At 40.4% G+C, this 17,494-nt stretch overlaps 1 protein-coding gene across 2 annotated transcripts; it reads right to left on the bottom strand.

The window, feature by feature from the left end:
- Positions 1-68: 68 nt before the first annotated feature.
- On the bottom strand, positions 69-15,571 carry LOC113168223 (mucin-5AC-like). 2 transcript variants are annotated; one of them, XM_026369217.1, is made up of 5 exons: positions 15,397-15,571; positions 11,728-12,468; positions 10,648-10,809; positions 10,106-10,310; positions 69-9,951 (listed from the first exon to the last, which is right to left on the bottom strand). In XM_026369217.1, exons 2-5 carry the CDS (start codon positions 11,870-11,872, stop codon positions 7,896-7,898), a joined length of 2,568 nt encoding a protein of 855 aa, XP_026225002.1. In that variant the 5' UTR covers positions 11,873-12,468; positions 15,397-15,571; the 3' UTR covers positions 69-7,895. The 2 variants fall into 2 exon arrangements, with proteins under 2 accessions (XP_026225002.1, XP_026225003.1); XM_026369218.1 differs by having other exon boundaries at positions 11,728-12,463.
- Positions 15,572-17,494: the final 1,923 nt, after the last annotated feature.

Below are 17,494 nucleotides of genomic sequence, written 5' to 3'. Positions count from 1 at the left end.
ATGTAATTTGACATTATTACAGTTTTATAATTAATAAATAATGATTCACTTTCAGTGTGGTATTTTTATTATCGGCTCCAGTTGGATGAATGTGGCTCTGCTGACAAAACAAACTTAGTTTTAGATCTGACAGTTTTATTTTATTGTATATCTTCACACACGTTTAGAACAGGCTGGTTTAGTTAGGTCACACACACACACACGCACGCACACACATACACACTAATTTAGTATTACTAATAATTAGCATTGTTATCATAATAGTAACAGATTTCAAAGACTAATCTCTTCTTCCTTCAACTCCTCCGACAGAAACGTCATGCAAACAGGAAGGACAGAAGAGAAGAGATGACAGGAAGAGAAAAAACATCCTTTAGATTGAGGGAAGTTTTGGTAAATTAAATAATTTTGTCAAATACACCACAGGCGGAGTTGCTTCCAAACTCATAACTGAAAAAGCAGAGATTGATTAAAAGTTTATGGTTTTCTAAAATTTAGAATTGTCCAAATCTTTGACTGGGTTCACATGTCAGAGTCAGTGCTGGTTTTAATGTAATGTAAAGTAAGACTTTATTAATCCAGGTGTCAGCAATAAAATTAGTAAAAATAACATCAGAAATAAATTTTAGCAGAATAATTGTAGAGTTTGATTTTAGTAGACTTTACAAGGCAAGTTTCTTATTTAATCATGATCAAAGTAGAGTTTGGATTTGAACAAACTACAACACGTTTTAGGATTTAGTTGTAAGTTGACTCTTATCCTTATGCTGGGTTTCTGAATAAAAGTAAACATTTTCACATTTAATTAGGAAGCTTACCTCAAAATAAAAATAGTCTTTTGTCTGCTTATCGTTTTCTCAGCCGTGTGCTCATAACTGAGGTTCATGTGCTTTCACAAGTGCATTGGATGGCACCTGGATTTGCTTTAGATTCTTGAAGACATTTCACCTCTCGTTATCGAAACAATTAGGTTTGGCCACATTTAGATTATTAGAATGGATGTTTCATGTCTGTATGGCTTATCATCCTTGAAATCATACATGAATACTTACATCCTTGAAACTGTCCTCGTAAAGCAGTTCCACGTGTGTAAAAGACCCAATGGCCAAGCAGAAAGAATGAATTGTCCATAATTAGTAATAGAGGTTTCTGAGAGGTTAAATACCTTTAATAACTTCAAGCAATCCAGCTGCCAACAAACAGCACTTCTGGAAATACCATAACCGGAGTGACTGAGAATCTATAGAGACATATGAAGGACTAACTGGTCCAAAAAAGCATGAAACATCTACTGTATGTGTTGTATAGCTCCTGCAGGATGATCTAACGATCATATCTATTTATGGCTTGGGTACCTGCAGTGGGACACACTATTAGCAACCGTTACCAGAACTTGAGAAGTTGTTATTTACACGACAAAAGGTGGAAAACAGCAGCTGCTATGATAATGTGTCAGAACTTCTCCCAAACTGAAATAAATATCTGCAACTTCCACTTCGTTCGTGTCTCACCAACGATTCGATGGTGACATTACAGAAAAATACCCAAATCTCTCTCTGCATCTTTGTTACTAGGTGAGAAACTGCATGGAGGTTGTTTTTGCACACTGTGTTGTTTAATGTATTTATTCTTGTATAGGTTCATGTTTATTTTAGGAATCATCAAGGTAATCTGAGGATTTAGAAGTAGTCTATTTCAAAGGTTTTACTGAATTATACTTAAGTCGATTTTAGGTTAAAACCAAATCTGACCTGATAATGTGAACCCAGTCAGTGCAGAACTCTTTTATGAACTCTTCTATATTTAAATGTTTTCGTCCACTGATGAAAACTAGTCTTGGTTGAACTCAAAATAAAAACAAACAAATGTGAGGTTTCCAAAGCTTGGCTTCGCCCTAACATCAGTCTCATGTTTAGAGTTCACTCTTTTATGGGTCATTCAGTTGAAGATTTTACCCATTAATAAATTCACAGTACCTGAAGAGTTGAATTTAAGCCTGACAATGCTGGTGCGGTTTATTGTACTTGTTGATGTCTCCAGAGAAGAAGCAGAATAATTAACCATGGTATTTAGTTTTATAGTAATGACAGCCAAAGTGAAAATTCAATTTTCCAGTAATTTAAACAAATACTTATGGTATTTTTCTAAAAGATTGTCTTATGTTATTTATTCAGTATTTCTGTTTATAGTGTCCTTTAACAAATATCATTTCCCATGAGCTCTAACAGATGTAGCTTTCTATTGGTCCTTCAAGGCAATGACAACACTCTCCTGGTACTGTGAGTACATGTAGATTAAAATCTTTACTGAAATGACAAAAGTCACATTAAAACCAGTGGTATTTCTCTTTATGAGGCTGATCTTACAGCTGCAGAAGCTTTCAGAACCCAAAGTACAGACAGATTTCAGACAACATATCTCCAATCATTCTGGTCTAAAGTCCACACCCACACAGAGCGAGAACAGCTCTATCTAATGCTAAGTAGTAACAGCTGTCAAGTAGAAATGGCACTCGGTAACCATGGAGATATATAACCTTATTAGTTCAGGTAAACAAAAAAACACCATCGACCACAACATCAACCACAACATCAACGGCTCTGTGTCACCCTTGAGCTTTCGAGAGGTGGTCCTTCGGCCTCTACATACTTTTCATCCTCAGTCCCAGTCCACAGGCACAAATTTAGCCTGTATTGGATCGATCAAGGTCTTGTGTTTGGACTCAGTCTATGACAAGGCATCATCAGAGAATCTGCTTGAGCTCACCAGAGTCCAGATTGGGTCAAAACCAGATTCCTCGTGTCTATGAATTTACCCACAGAGGTTTACAAAAAACAAAAGCTTAGGTAATTTTCATCCATCCGTGTTTAAATCCACTCCCGTGCATGTTGGTTTCCAAACTGACTACAAAGACTTCTGGCAATCCAGAATACACGCAGGGGTCAGTCAGTTTGACGTTGAAACTGTGATGTCCTTTCCATGGCAGGACATTGCTTTTGTGATAATGAAGTCCAACTCCAGCAGTTTGTCCATCATGGGCACTGCTGTGGGTACCCATCAGCTTTTGCAACAAATGTGAAGTGAAGTATGTGAAGTCCGTGTTGTAATGCAGCATGGACTCAGGGTTTAAGGGTCAGACATCAAGACTCATGGTCTTTCCATTCGGGAAAGCTGACTTAATGATACAGATGACTGAAACAATCATCAGTTGGCCACTGCACCACAGCGCTTAACGTAATCACACAGGAAATTAAGAGCATCAGTTTCCTTCTAAAATAAAATTACCTTAAGCTCCTGTGTCTTTACTTTCCAAAGCCCCATGCAGATGACATTACCATTACAGAGGGCAGGTGGGTAATTACAGTAAATATTCACTGTGCTCCTCTGTAATATAATTCATGGTTCCACACAGAATGTTATCCATAATGAAACCACAGAATAACATTTTATGACTTCACAAGAACATCGTCTTGAAAAAGTGCAATATCTATGAATTAGGATGTAAATGGTGCTTCAGAATCAGGTTATTAAGTTTTCTTCAGTATCTGAGTTATCCAGTAATAAGTTGTCTAAACATCCATGGGTCCACTGCAAACAAGAACTGCTGAGATTCAGCTACTTTTAATGGCACCAATTTGCCAAATGTTTAAAAGCATGTTGACTTGAAATGGAATTTAAATTACAGGAGAAAAACAGTAGGTAATGGCTGTAATTATTTCAAGAGTAGAGGTGAAATGTTACCCACATGCAGTAACTCCAGAGAGGATTAAAAACACTGACCGCAGCAGGTAATGGAATAATCACCGCACCTCCCCTAGAACACATAAATCCAGTCTGAATGGGGCTTAAGACCCTGAACAATCACAGTTCAAGCAATCATCTGCTGGTACAAACTGATGACACACGCTTTCTCTTGGTGCCAAAAGGTCACATTTTACTCTCTGGTGTCTTTTCCAACACGCTCAAATGTCCAACACACATTTGTGAAACTTTCTAACACTGATTACATGACAGCCTGCAAAAACAAGTGCACTTTGTGGCAACAGGGGTAAGAAAAGCAAACAGTCAAACCAACTTTGTTCAATTTTTTGTCCCACTGAGAGAAAGCGAGACAGTGTCTTGCTGCAATAGTGTGATGTGTTATTTGTAAAGCAGTTGAATATAATGGAATAAAAAATCTTTTACAAAAGTTCAATGGACGTGTTTATTTTGACTTGTGTTTCTACACTGACACAGTTAAAAGTATAACAAATGTATGATGAATCTGTGAAGCGTGTTCGAAATGACCTATGTCATTTTAAAATCTGTACCACACCTTTCTATCGTATTTGTTTACAAAAAAACTTGACTCCTATGCATTTTTTTAAACATATTTTCATCGATTAAAGTTGCGTAGAAATTGCCCAAGCCTAAAAGAGAACACGATAATCAACTAAACTGCACCAACAATATTTTTACCCAACAATGACAATGCATTGCTTTGATATCAACCCGTCCTGAAGGACCTTTCTATGTTTATGGGGGGATTATTTACATACAGACTCTTGCTGATGAAAATATTGCTCTTCACTAATTTCAGATCATCACTAATAGTGGTTAGAAATATATGAGCATGTACTATACAAATGTCATTGACAAAATATACTCTACCTTTTAAGTCTTTCTCTCACTAAATATCAATATTGCCACGCCTATCAATCTGACAGCGTACGAAACATCAATATGTCACAACAATATTCTAAAAATAAGCCGTAAATGACTTGGCTTCCCAATTCTTTAACAGGATTACCCTGGAATAGTTTGACTAATTTGTTGAATGTTGTAGGATTTTGTAAATTCATTCTGTAACAAGTGGAATTAGGAATTCTGGATACTACAGAAGGAGATCTGTCTGAATTGAGAGATGTAAAGTGTGAAAGGAAGATTTCCGAGTGTAGACTGTAAGTAGTTTGTGTGCTGTCTGCAACATGTTGACCTCAAATTCAGAGAAAAACACAAAGACAAGAACGATGACGTGATCCAGTCTCTGTTTGGTGCTTTGTTTCTTTCTAAAAGTGCCCATTGTTTATTTCTGCTTATGTAAAAGCTTTTCTCCTCTGATAGGCCAACGCACAGGAAACCAACTGATCCCTCCACCCTGAAACTTTTCATGCAGGATCAAGTTAAACACATCAAATGTGAGGAACTATCCCTCCTATTTTATAAACTACCCACCTAATTCCGCTTTCCTGACAGACTTCTTCACCAAAATGTCCCCTCTAATGAATGAATCAGTCTTCCCTCTGTCAGTCAGAGTGAATCATCCTCCTACATCTGTCTCCCTTCATTTCCAAGACAGCCCATTTGTCCCCGGCATGTTTCCAGGCCTCCGTCATAACCCGAGACAAGTGAGTGTCTTGGGTGATGTGACTCCTGTTAAATGTTCAACTATTTAAAGTTGTTCTTTTCTCAATGGTAGCAGACATAAGAAAGATGGTGCCATTGCTGTTGAAAGACTAACGCAACCCACAGCAAGCATGTTTGCAGTCTTTATGTGATGCATTCACATCAATGCACCAGTAAATGCTTTGTATGACTGCAGAACAGGTCGCTGGAGTGTTAAAAACGTTGTTGATGGTCAATATAGCATTATTTCAACACTCGTTGGCCTACAGGGTGGACTGTGGTTGTACTGTGCAGCTACCAGATGTGAATGTCAACAGGTTGTTCGTGCCAAAAAAAGGCAGGTAGTTTTTGTTGCCATAAACCTAAGCTGGGTGCTGATCTTGATGTGAATGCTATTTCAAGCTGATAACAGATAATTAAACATGACTGATGGTCAATTTTTACCTTATTGTGATTGGGAACTAATTTTGCGTATGGAAAGCTTAGCTTGTTAGGTAACTCGGCATAGCTACAGTTAAGCTACCAACTAGTGTGTTGATGTTTAAATCTGGTTGAAAGCAACATACAGAAGACAATGGGAGCTACATTTGCACGCTACCATGTATGTCATGGAAAACAAACCTGCTGATAGGTGTATAATTACTGGTAATTCAGGTTAAGGGTACTATGTGAATATCTGACCATAAGCAATGTTGTGGAATTGTGAATGCAAGTAATTGGGTGGGATCATGTGTAAGTAGGATGTGTTACGTCCCTTGATTTCTCTAATACTACAATGCATCCAGAACGTTTTCACTGCGCTTAACATTTTCCACATTTTTTCATGTCACAGCCTTATTCTAAAATGGATTAAATTCATTATTTTACTCAAAGTTCAACAAAAATACCCAATATATGTTAAACTGATTCATGTGCATAAGTAATCACAGCCTTTGCTCAATACTTTGTTGAAGCACCTTTAGCACCAATTACAGCCTCAAGTCTTGTTGAGTATGATGCTAAAAGCTTGGCACCTATTTTTGGGCAGTTTTTCCTATTTCTCTTTACCAACCTGACGGTTGGATTGTGAGCATCGGTGCACAGCCATTTTCAGACCTATCAGTGATATTCAATCAGGTTCAAGTCTGGGCTCTGGCTGGACCACTCAAGGACATTCATAGAGTTGTCCCATAGCTACTCCTTTGTTATCTTGGCTGTGTGCTTAGAGTCGTTTTCCTGTTGAAAGATGGACTGTCGCCCCAGTCTAAGGTCCAGAGCGTACTGGAACAGGTTTTCATCAAGGATGTCTCTGTACATTGCTGCATTTATCTTTTCCTAAATCCTGACTAGTCTCCCAGTTCCTGATGCTGAAAAACATCTCCATGCCAGGCTTCACTGTAGAGATGGTATTGGTCACGTGCTGAGCGGTGCCTGGTTTCATCCAAAAAGTTCAATGTTTGTTTCATCAGAGTCCCCAGGTGACTTTTGGCAAGTGTTTACTGAAGAGTGGTTTCCATCTGGCCAGTCTACTATAACTGTACCACACAGAGATGGTTGTCCTTCTGGAAGGCTTTCTCTACACAAAGAAACGCTGGAGCTCTTTGATGGAAACAGGATTCACCAAAGGTCAATTTTGAGTGTTATGGCAAAGGCTGTGAATACTTATAGAATTCTGAGGAAAATAACGAATTTAATAAATTTTGGAATAAGGCTGTAACATAATAAAATGTCGAAAAAGTTGAGCGCTGTAAATACTTATAGATAAACCTATATTACAACTTCTAACATTAGAGCTTCTCTGCCGGATGAGGACCCATTTCTTTTACACTCCACCCCCAAGTACGTAAGACAGGCATTTATAATAACTGTTGCATGAGGAAAGGAATTGATCCAAATTGTTTTTAAGATCTTAAAAGCTCATTCATAGTGTTCTGAAAGGTAAAGCTAAGTCACTAAAGCCGGGAGCGCTGTAGAGATTCTGCCTAATTTTGACCCTAACCTTTTCACCCCCAACTGATTACTCAATCAGGTCTGTCTTGGAGTGGTAACAGTTCCACAATCCGACTTCCTGCATGGCTGCTGTCAACATACAGTGTTTCTCATAAATAATGGAAAAGGAATGTTTTCGTTTTAATATTGTGATTATGATGTAATCTACAAAATGGGGACTCCTAATTTGTCTTGAGATTTTACAAATAGCTCAATAAACAAATGCCTCTCCTCCTGTGTACACTTCCAAACCACAGGTCATTATAAATCCGAATCAGAGTTCAGTAAACAATGTTGCTATGATCTACTGCTTCCTTCTGAATGTCTATCAACTATCTGATACCTGTGTTGGTCTGACTAACAGCTGCTGAACAAGCAACTTTTATTAATGTGACGTAACCAATCACTCAGCATCTGCATCCAGAACCTCCCTTTGCTACAGAATCATCTCCAGAAGCTTTTTTAAGGGTTGATGCCATAATTAGCTTTCTATTCATCCCTTGTTTGGATGACGAACGGGTTGATGCACTCTTCCTGACAATTCACACCGTTTCCATGACAATGACGACTTTGCCGCTGTCGTCAGACGTTGGCGTAGTGGAGGTGGAGTTACACAGTGTAAGTCCTTCCCCTGTGGTTATCTGACCTCTGGCTGGGCAGTCCACACTGTCATGGAGATCAGTGTTACCCTTCTCCCCTCCACCTCCTTTCCTACCATTCTCCTTCCTTCCATCTTCCTCCTCCTCCTCCTCTTCATCCTCCTCCTTCACCCGACACCTGCACACCTCGATTCCAGAATCACCAGTCAGCCGACGATGTCTATATTGGCTCTCATCAGCTCCCATGTCCTCATCTTCGTCATCATCATTGACCTCCTCCTGCTCCTCCTCTCCATCATCCCAGTTTGGAGGTCCTGGTTCAAAGACATCCACGCAAGGGGAGAAGAGAGTCTGTTTTGGAGGTGACTGAGTGGCACGAGGTGAGGGGGAGAGTGAGGAAGCGTGGCCAGAAGAAGATCCACCTTTGTCAGACTGGTGCAGAGCAGTGAGGGGATCCAAAAGTAAAGCTGGGGCAGGAAGGGAAGAGGAAGACAGTGCTGAAGGGGAGGGGAGGGAAGGAGGAGATGGATGGCATGGTGGTGAGGATGGGGAGAGGGCTGAAAGAGGCGACTGAGAAGGAGCAAGAGAAGTTTCAGACTCTATGTTTATGGCTGGACAGGAAGAAGAGGAGGAGGTTGCAGGTGTAGGGAAATTTAGCACTGGGGCAACAGCAGAACCAGAACCAAAACTAAAAGAGACCTTGGCATCTGAAGGTAATGGACTGATAAGGTCTAACTCTGACAAATGAGACAGGACCTGAGAAGGACCTGAATTGGCTTGTACTGTGACAGGATCTAGGCTAGATCCAACAATAGCTCCTGGGTGCTCTATTAAGCTTGACCTTGGGCTGGCAGGAACCAGGACTACAGCTGATCCAGGTGAAAGTTCTGGGTTCTGGCACTGGGCTAATGTAGATGAAGTGGGTGCTACATCTGTAGCTATAGTAAGATCAGGCTTTTGTGTTAGAACAGGGTCAAGTGTGAAATCTTGAACATGGGTGGTTTTAGACTGTGGCTGTGGCACTAAGGTAAGAGTTGTTGGTGCTGGTTCTAGTTCTGGTTTTGGACCTTGTCTTAAGTGTGTAGGTACCGTGCCCAGAACTTCTCTCTGTGAAGTTTGGGTAATGTCTGTAAGTACTGGGCCTGGTAAGGGGATAAGGTTTGTGGATACTGGTTCTAGACCTTGGGCCGTTCCTTTGATCGGAGTTTGGATAAGGTTTGAAGATGCTGGGATTGGCACTAGGCTAGGATTCAGGTCACAAGTTGTCAGACTAGAAGAGTCTGTTATCAGGGTCAAAGTTCTTCCACCATCCAGGGCTGGTATTGAGACTGGGCTCTTAGGAATAGTGGCTTTATCAAAAGTCCTTCCTAAATTGAAGGTTTCTAGGGGTTTGGTGGCTGTAGGGCTGTCAGAAGTGCTAGCTGTTGGGGTAGAGTGGCCTGAAGTGTTTTTGTGGGTGGGGCTAGTTTTGGGGCCCTCATCCGGGCCATCTGTGCTTATAATATGGATGGAGGGGAGTGTTAGGTCAAGAACATTTGGATTAGGATGTGTACTCAGGCTACAGATGCTGACTATTGGGGTACACGGTGCTAGGTCGAGTTGTTGCTTTATGGGAGATGTAGTTCCAACAGGTAATGCCACATCACTACCAGGAGAGGACAGAGACTGAGGTGAGGCCGCCCTGGTAACAACGGCAACAGTAACAGTCTGGTTGGGAGCCAAAGAATCCGTGGCAACAGGTTCCTGTGCTCCGGCAGCATCTGTATCACCGATGTCAACAGCCACTGTGGGAACCACCCTCTCAGAAGGAAATCGTGTCTCCGTTACCTCCAAGCAGGTAGCGGCGGCAGCGATGGTCTCCATGGTGACATCAAGAGTGAGGGGCGTGGCCTCACTGGGTGTGGAGGCGTGGCTTGTGTCTGTCTCATAGGTGACAGGTGCTGATAGGGAGGAGCTGCATGGAGAGGACGGGCAGCAGGAATCACAGGAACAACTGGAGCTAAAGGAAAGACACATAACACATGAGGTATAAATTTCAAAAAAAGTCAGACCAGCAAATATTGAACCAGACCTTTTTATCATCAGTAAGATTTTCTAGTACTATTGCTTCTTCTTTTGCTGTATTGTTGCAGTACTTTTGGCAGCAGTGTTACCTGTTGTCCGAGCTGAGGGAGGAGGGACCATCACTGAGCGGCCGGTGCAGCAGCGGGTCGTGCTGCGTGAGTAGGTGGGGGTCAGTGGCACGGGGGGGCTGTGGGTATCGTGGGGTGGTGAACACGGAGCTGTAGGGGGGAGGAGGAGTGGAAGGCTGAGCCGCCACTTCCTCATATGATGGCAGCTTTAGAGATGCCAGGAAACCTAAAACAAATAACATGATTGGAGCAAGATTGAGAATCCAGTAAATTCAATATGTAACTTTATTAATGTCTGAAAGTGTTAATGTTTTGAACTCCTACTTCCAACTGAAAATAAACCCCTATTTTCACATGTTCTACCTCTGAAAATTAGCGTAGTTCCCCTTTAAGGCAAACTCATGTCAAGCTGTAAATTTCCACTGAGTTGTCAAAGCCACGGAATAGAAAGGCACTCATCAGACAAGCGTCAATCACAAAAAACAAAACAAAGCTGGCTTCATTGTCTTGATGCTGAGAGTTTAAAAGCAGCTCTCAGACTAACAAACAGGCATGTGTCTTACTGAGGTCCAGCATGGAGGAGGGGTAGGAGTTGGCTCCGTGATAGGCAAGCAGGCTGATCTCTCTCTGCCTCTGCTGCTGCTGGACTCTCAGTTTGGCTCGACGGTGTCTGTAGGCACAGCAGCAACTGAACAGGATGAGGACGGTCCACAGCAGCCAGAACCCTGAACACGCGCACACACACACACACACACACACACACACACACACACACACACACACACACACACACAGATACAATCAAACAGTACACATTTCACCTGTCCTGTTGTTTCTGTGATGTTTCTGCTTATTAATGTCATTGTGGATGTTTTCTCTTTATAACGTCACATTTGTTCACTACTTACCTGCATTTAACACTGTAACAAAAAAGTGTCAATTAAATAAATTAAATTGTAATATCTGAAGGGCATTTTAGTCCACTAATCTCTTTCAGACTCCATATTAAACAGTTGCAGACGCCCTCACCCTCATTTAATAAAGTGATAAAACGTGCAGTCAACAAATGCACATGTTCAGAGAAAACCCTGTATCCTAACTCCAGTGTTTTTCAAGCCCAATCACAGCTTTTAGTTGTTCTGATATAAAACATTTTTAATACTCTCACCCCCAGATCCTCCACTGTGTTATGTGAATATTAATGAACCATGTGAAATTTTAGCTTGTTGGCACAGTTCCACTACTAAATGCATGTAGGGTAAACACTGAAGACTGGATAATGTTTGAGACTGATTTTCTCACTTCGCTTGAACTATCAAAGCATCTAAGAACAAGCAACTGTAATATATTAGATACATTTTAACTGTTTCGTCTAAACTCATCTTGTTCTGCATTTCACTGTAATCCTGTTTTTTACAGTGGCAATAAAGATGAATCTTAAACTTGAACCTAAACCACAAAATCTCAACCAAAAACCAACACTTGGAGTTCATTTATAGCAATTAAACTCTGTCCTCAGTTCACTCAGTCCTTCCAGTACTAACGATAATTAGAGAGTTTGATTAAATTCTGCATACCAAACTACAATTAGGGCCCTAACTATACGCGCATGAAACTCATACAGCAGAGTAAAATCAACTTACACCAGAGTTCGTAGTAGTAGGTGCAGCAGCCGGTTTCTCCACAGCAGTGTCCCGTCTCACACAGGTATCCTCCGTTTGCGTTGGCCCCAGGGCAGTACCGCGGTCTCCCCAGCAGGGGCAGGCTGCCACCGGAGTGGTACTCCATCGCACCCCCGCTCTGCCCGGACTTAGCCCCACGCCACCGTTACCAACTCACCACTAGCCTCTAACTAGCCGTTGGCCGCTGAACACGTGATCCTAGTTGGACTTCTACTACATTTTTAGGTGATTTATTTTTTTCACTGAATTTTACTTCTAAAGAATGAAGGTGTTCAGTTTCCAGTGCTAGCTGTTAGCTGCTACCTGCAAGTACCTTCCAAATGAAGCTAGTCTACATCTTCAGAGCAACTGAAAGGATTTTTACAGTAAAGCAGCTGCTAGTCTGGTAGTTTCAGTCATTCCTCTGATAAACAGCTCCTAAGCTCATAACCAGCACAATTTCAACAAACCAGGAGGATTCAGGGATCTGAATTTAAGTTCCTGTGCAAATCGAGCTTTGGTGCTGTGGCTGTTGTTCCCAGTGAGTTTGCACCAAAATGCGCTGGTATCCTCAAGGCTGTTGCACCTCAGCAGTACTCTGATGTTTCTGGTAGCATAGTACCAGTACTGGATACTGGAATTGACTACTACAAATACTGCAGCTGTAGTATGAGGGCTGGCTGGTGGAGCGAGACAGGATGACAGGCAATAGGGGGTCCTGAACTGGACAGAACAAGAGAGAGAGAGAGGAAAAAAAAAACAATAGCTTACTCACAAATTACTCTATGGCACGTCAGACGCAGATGAAACGTCCACTACTACAGGCCTGTTTGATATTCATCACTGCTCCGGCTCAAACCACAAGCTCGACACAATGCTCCCTCTCACATGTCACACTCGTGCATGTTTGTACTTCATTTGTGAGGACCATCATCTTCTGTTGGCCTGACATTTAAAGGGTTCATTTTTTTAAGTCTGCACATTTGTACAGGAAATCACTCATGCTTACTTTAATTTTCATCTTCTCTCTGTTAAATCTCATGTAAAACAGACCAAATAACAAAAAAGACAAATCAGAAATGGTGCTAAACTTCCAAACCAGAAACATAACAACACAAACTTCATCAAACATCGTCAAACAAACCAAACAACCAAAAAGACATAGGAGAAGACCAAAGACACATAACAATCCAATATTAATACAAAACTATTATACTCAAACCTATCATACAAACACCACACAACATAAAAGAGACCAGAAAGAGTTGCAAAGTTACCACATACAGATGAGATTCAAAACAACATAAAACTGTACAAAAACAGACACAAAATTACCTAACACACGAAATGACCAAAAGGATAACACAATAATAAAAAACAATACCAACATACTAAACTGAAAAATACAGAAAACAAGCCAAAACGAATGGAGACACAAAACTAAACTAACTAAAACATACAACGAATGACCAAATAAAAGACACAAAAAAGATAAAATTACCACAAAAAAACTCAAAACTACCAAAAAAGACCCCAAATAATTGCAAAAGGGCCAATGTCAGTCTTCTGACTATAGCCAGTGACCTCTCTTCTTATAATCCAACCATGAATAAAGTTACTCTGTGCAGCTATAGCTAATATTGTTGCATTACAGGCAGAAGCACATTAACAGTTATGAAGCACAGACTTTCAACCATAATTAATGTGTTTTTTTTCCAGAGCTGACGCACCATGGACAGGTGCTCCAGCCTACATGACACTAATTTTAACTGCTTTAATCCATAATAATAAATCAATCAATGTCTATTCAATTTCATTAACAACGGTGGACAATCCTTCACCTGAGTGCAGAGCCTTTTCTGATTATCTACCTCATTTGTACAATTGTACAGAGTATTACACAATAGTATGATCATCAATGTATACAGTAACCTTTCTATTCCTATTCTATTCTTATTTGATTGTCTGTTTACATATTTTAACTTTTTTTGGTCTATTGCACATATTTCAGCTTTTAGATCCTTATTTTTCCTTCAGAGTTTCTGAAATACGTGAATTCTTTAGAATTGTATCTATTTCTGCCCAAATCTAAATCAAAGGAAATTCAATTGGGCCAGGACTTTGATTCTTTGAGCCTTTTCAAAACATTACATTTCTTCTGCTTTAACTACATATATATATATATATACTGTAATAACACAGTATTTAGCGTTGTTTTCTTGCTGCATGATCAACTTTTTTTTTACTTCACAGTTGGATAACTTTGACATTTTTCTGAACAATCATGTTGGTTCAGAGGCAAAAAGCAGGCCCATATCATGACGCTGCCACCACCATTTTTCTAAATGGGACAAAGTACTTATGGTGGAATGTAGCGTTTGGTTGTCATTAAACCAAATACTTCGTAAAAAAAAAAAAAAAAGTTTACTCTTGTTTCATCTGCCCACAGAAAATTCTTCCAGGAGTCTTCTGGCTTATCCCTGTGGCCTCAAGCAAATGTCAACAGTAATGTTTAGACAGTCGTGGCTTCCTCCTGCCATGAACACCACTGTTGTTTAGTGCTGATATTAGCCACTGCAGAGGAGGCCTTTAGTTGCCTAGATGTTACTCTTGGGGTTCTTATTCCTCTCAGGCTACTACACCCTTTTTGCTCTTGGTGTGATCTTTGCTGGTCGACCACTTCTATGGAGGCTATCACGGTCCAAAATGCAAAACCTTCCAGCCTAAAGAGGATCAACAGGTCTTCTTCTAAAGTGTTTGAGTCATGACACACTTCTACAAACCAGTGTCGTCAAGATCAGACCTTGATGGCAAAGATTTCTCTTCTTTAAATACGACACGGTCTGATCGCCATCCTACTGATTGAAACACCTGATTTTAATTTCTCCTTCAAATGAATTAGCAACTTAGAAGTTCACATACTTTTTGTTAAGATCCAGCATTTTAATTTAAAAATTGTATTTAGACTTTACAATAAAACATCAAAATTGTATTAAAGTCATCTTTTAAAAGGAGACTGGAGAAAGATTTGGATTGGTGCATTCCTACCAAGAGTTCAAGTCATATTAAAGCATTATTGCACTGATTCATCATCAACTTGGCTCATGGACTGTAACCCTAAATCCTAAATCCACGCCTTAACCCTGAGACATCTCTTTGAGGGACCAGGCCTAAGTGAGGAGGTGCCAAAAACGGTCTTCACACCCAAATTAATCATCACAGTGAAGGATGTACAAGAATTCACAGTCAGAGTTGAACTGGACTCGCAGTACACGGTGGATGGTCTGTAAAGAGTTTCCTACAGGGCCAAGTTGTGCCAGCATGCTGCAGTGCTGCACACACACACACACACACACACACACACACACACACACACACACACACACACACACACACACACACACACACCGGTGAAATGACAGCCAGCCTTTGCAGAGTGGTAAACATGATGGCTTTTGGTCAGTGAACGCAACACACAAATATACACAGAAGCCATATGTTGAATTACATTTTAAATACATGTATCCACAGTGTGTTTTATAATACACAAACCTGTGTACACCACCCGACTGCAGTATTTTGTATATTTATGTTTTAAGCGCTCCCGTTAACGGTAAAAACCCCGGAGGCTAACAAACACCCCCCCGTTACCTCCACCCTCCTCAGCGTCCGTCTGCGGGCCTCGCTGCTGTTGTCGTCGGTGTGATCGCTGTGTGTCTGTCGGTGTGTCGGTGCCCGGTACCGCCGGGGCCTCCTCTCTCCGGTTCCTCACCTCCTCGCTCTCCCTCCTCGGTGCGACCCTCCGCCAGCCCCGCCGCCATCAGCACCAGCGGCACGTCAAGCTAGCGCGGCACGACACGGCTCACTTCCGTCACGTCGCGTAGGCTGATTTCAAAATAAAAGCCTCGGCGAATTTTCACATTGCAGGGAAATCTCTAAGGCTGCACTGAGACACAGGGGGCTGAGGGCTGGGATTGGTGGGCTGTTTGTTTTATAGGCCACTGAAATAAATTACAGTCCACTTTTAATCCACTTGATCTACTATTGTACATATGCCGTATCCTACGAGGCCTCTGTATGTTTCTGTAAACTGAGCAGTGTGTGGGAAGAATGCTTGAATGAATATTGTATGGATATAGTAATAAGTTACTTTATTATGTGAGGTTTGTGCATATTTTTCTTTAATTAATGTTTTTGCAATGACAATACTGTATAATACACCACCCTTTAAAGCGTTGTGGTAACTTAGAACTTTCATTGTTCTATTTGTGCATGCACTAAAAAAAATTGAGGAAATCACATGTGCCATGTTAAAACAGGCCTTATATTCACTGAAAACTGAACTTTGTAAAGAGATTTGATTTAAAAACATCTACTATGGTCATTTCTGATGTCTGATTGACGAATAATGTTTATAATGGACACTTTAATTAAATTCAAAAAGCTATTATTCACACAACATGGTGACAGTGAACAGACAAGTAAATGAAGATGTATCTACAATGTATTATTGAAATTTATTTAAGACATGTAAAGTACTAACAGCTTAGTTACATGCCACCCCTGATGAGTTTGAACGCTGTTTTACATGCCACAGCTCTTTTATTTTGAGATAACATTTCCTAAACTGGAAGTCCTGAATGTGCCTGTTTATTTCTAACTCGACCCACCCGCCATTACAGCCACGAGCCAGTAACGGCACCGACTCCCCTGCAGGATGGGACCAGTCTGTCGTTGGCACCAGTGAGGATAAAAACAGAAATTATATTCAACACATCATAGTTTTATTGTTATTAGTCCCCAACATTAGTGCTGATGCTAACTTTTTTGTTTAATCTTCACTATGTCACAAATACACGTTTTTATAAAAATGTGTAAATTAAAACATTAACGCAAGAAGTCTGATCATTATGGAGGAAACTAGATGCTAAAAAGCTGTCCACATATTAATGTAGGACTAATAATTAATTGTAGTAGTGATGATAAAAAAACATTATAGATTCTCATGGCGGACGCTCTGGCCTCTGATTGGCCAGAGGTGACACGCTGCGGGCCAATCAGAGCGCACGCTGAGGGAGGCTGCCGCTCCTAGCAACAAGAGGGAACATTTTTATTTTTTTACATCAATAGAGTTTATTTAATTTATCTATGAATATTAATACAGTAGAGTACGGAGGCCATGAGGTGCAAAAAGCAACAAGTCAGAAAAACACAACGACAGAGAAAACAACAAATCAACAAACAAGACGGTTCTTAAAAATAAAAAACAACAAAAGAAGTCATTATTTACATATTTGTTAATTGTTTTTTTCCCCCTACATTTTAAAAATGTAAAATCTCTCGTTTGTTGTAATTTTTTCTTTAGGGTTTTGGGATGGTGCCTCCAAATTCTTATTTTTTTGATGAAGAATTTGTAAAATTCTCAAACTCAAAACTCAATATTATTGCATTGATTTACTCTTATTTCTGTTATTTTCTTTATAACTGCAGGTAAAAAAAACAGTCCAAATAGCAGAGAAGAAGATGCTATTTGACTGTAGTGAGTGTGAGGACAGAGACAGAGTTTAGTGACAGGGAAATTTTTATTTGTAATTTTGTGAACTGATATTTTCAGCCATACTTCTGAAAATACAGCTGAAGGAGCCTCAAACATAAGGAAGACTGTGAAACCCAGACTGCTCCTATATGGCTCTGAAGTGTTTTCGTCTGCTGGATGTTTCACTTTTCTGTTTTTTTGTCTCCCTCTGGT

The sequence above is a fragment of the Anabas testudineus genome, chromosome 18 (assembly GCF_900324465.2).
Source record: "Anabas testudineus chromosome 18, fAnaTes1.2, whole genome shotgun sequence".
Lineage (NCBI taxonomy): Eukaryota > Metazoa > Chordata > Actinopteri > Anabantiformes > Anabantidae > Anabas > Anabas testudineus.
This window is presented reverse-complemented; position numbering and strand designations above follow the sequence as displayed.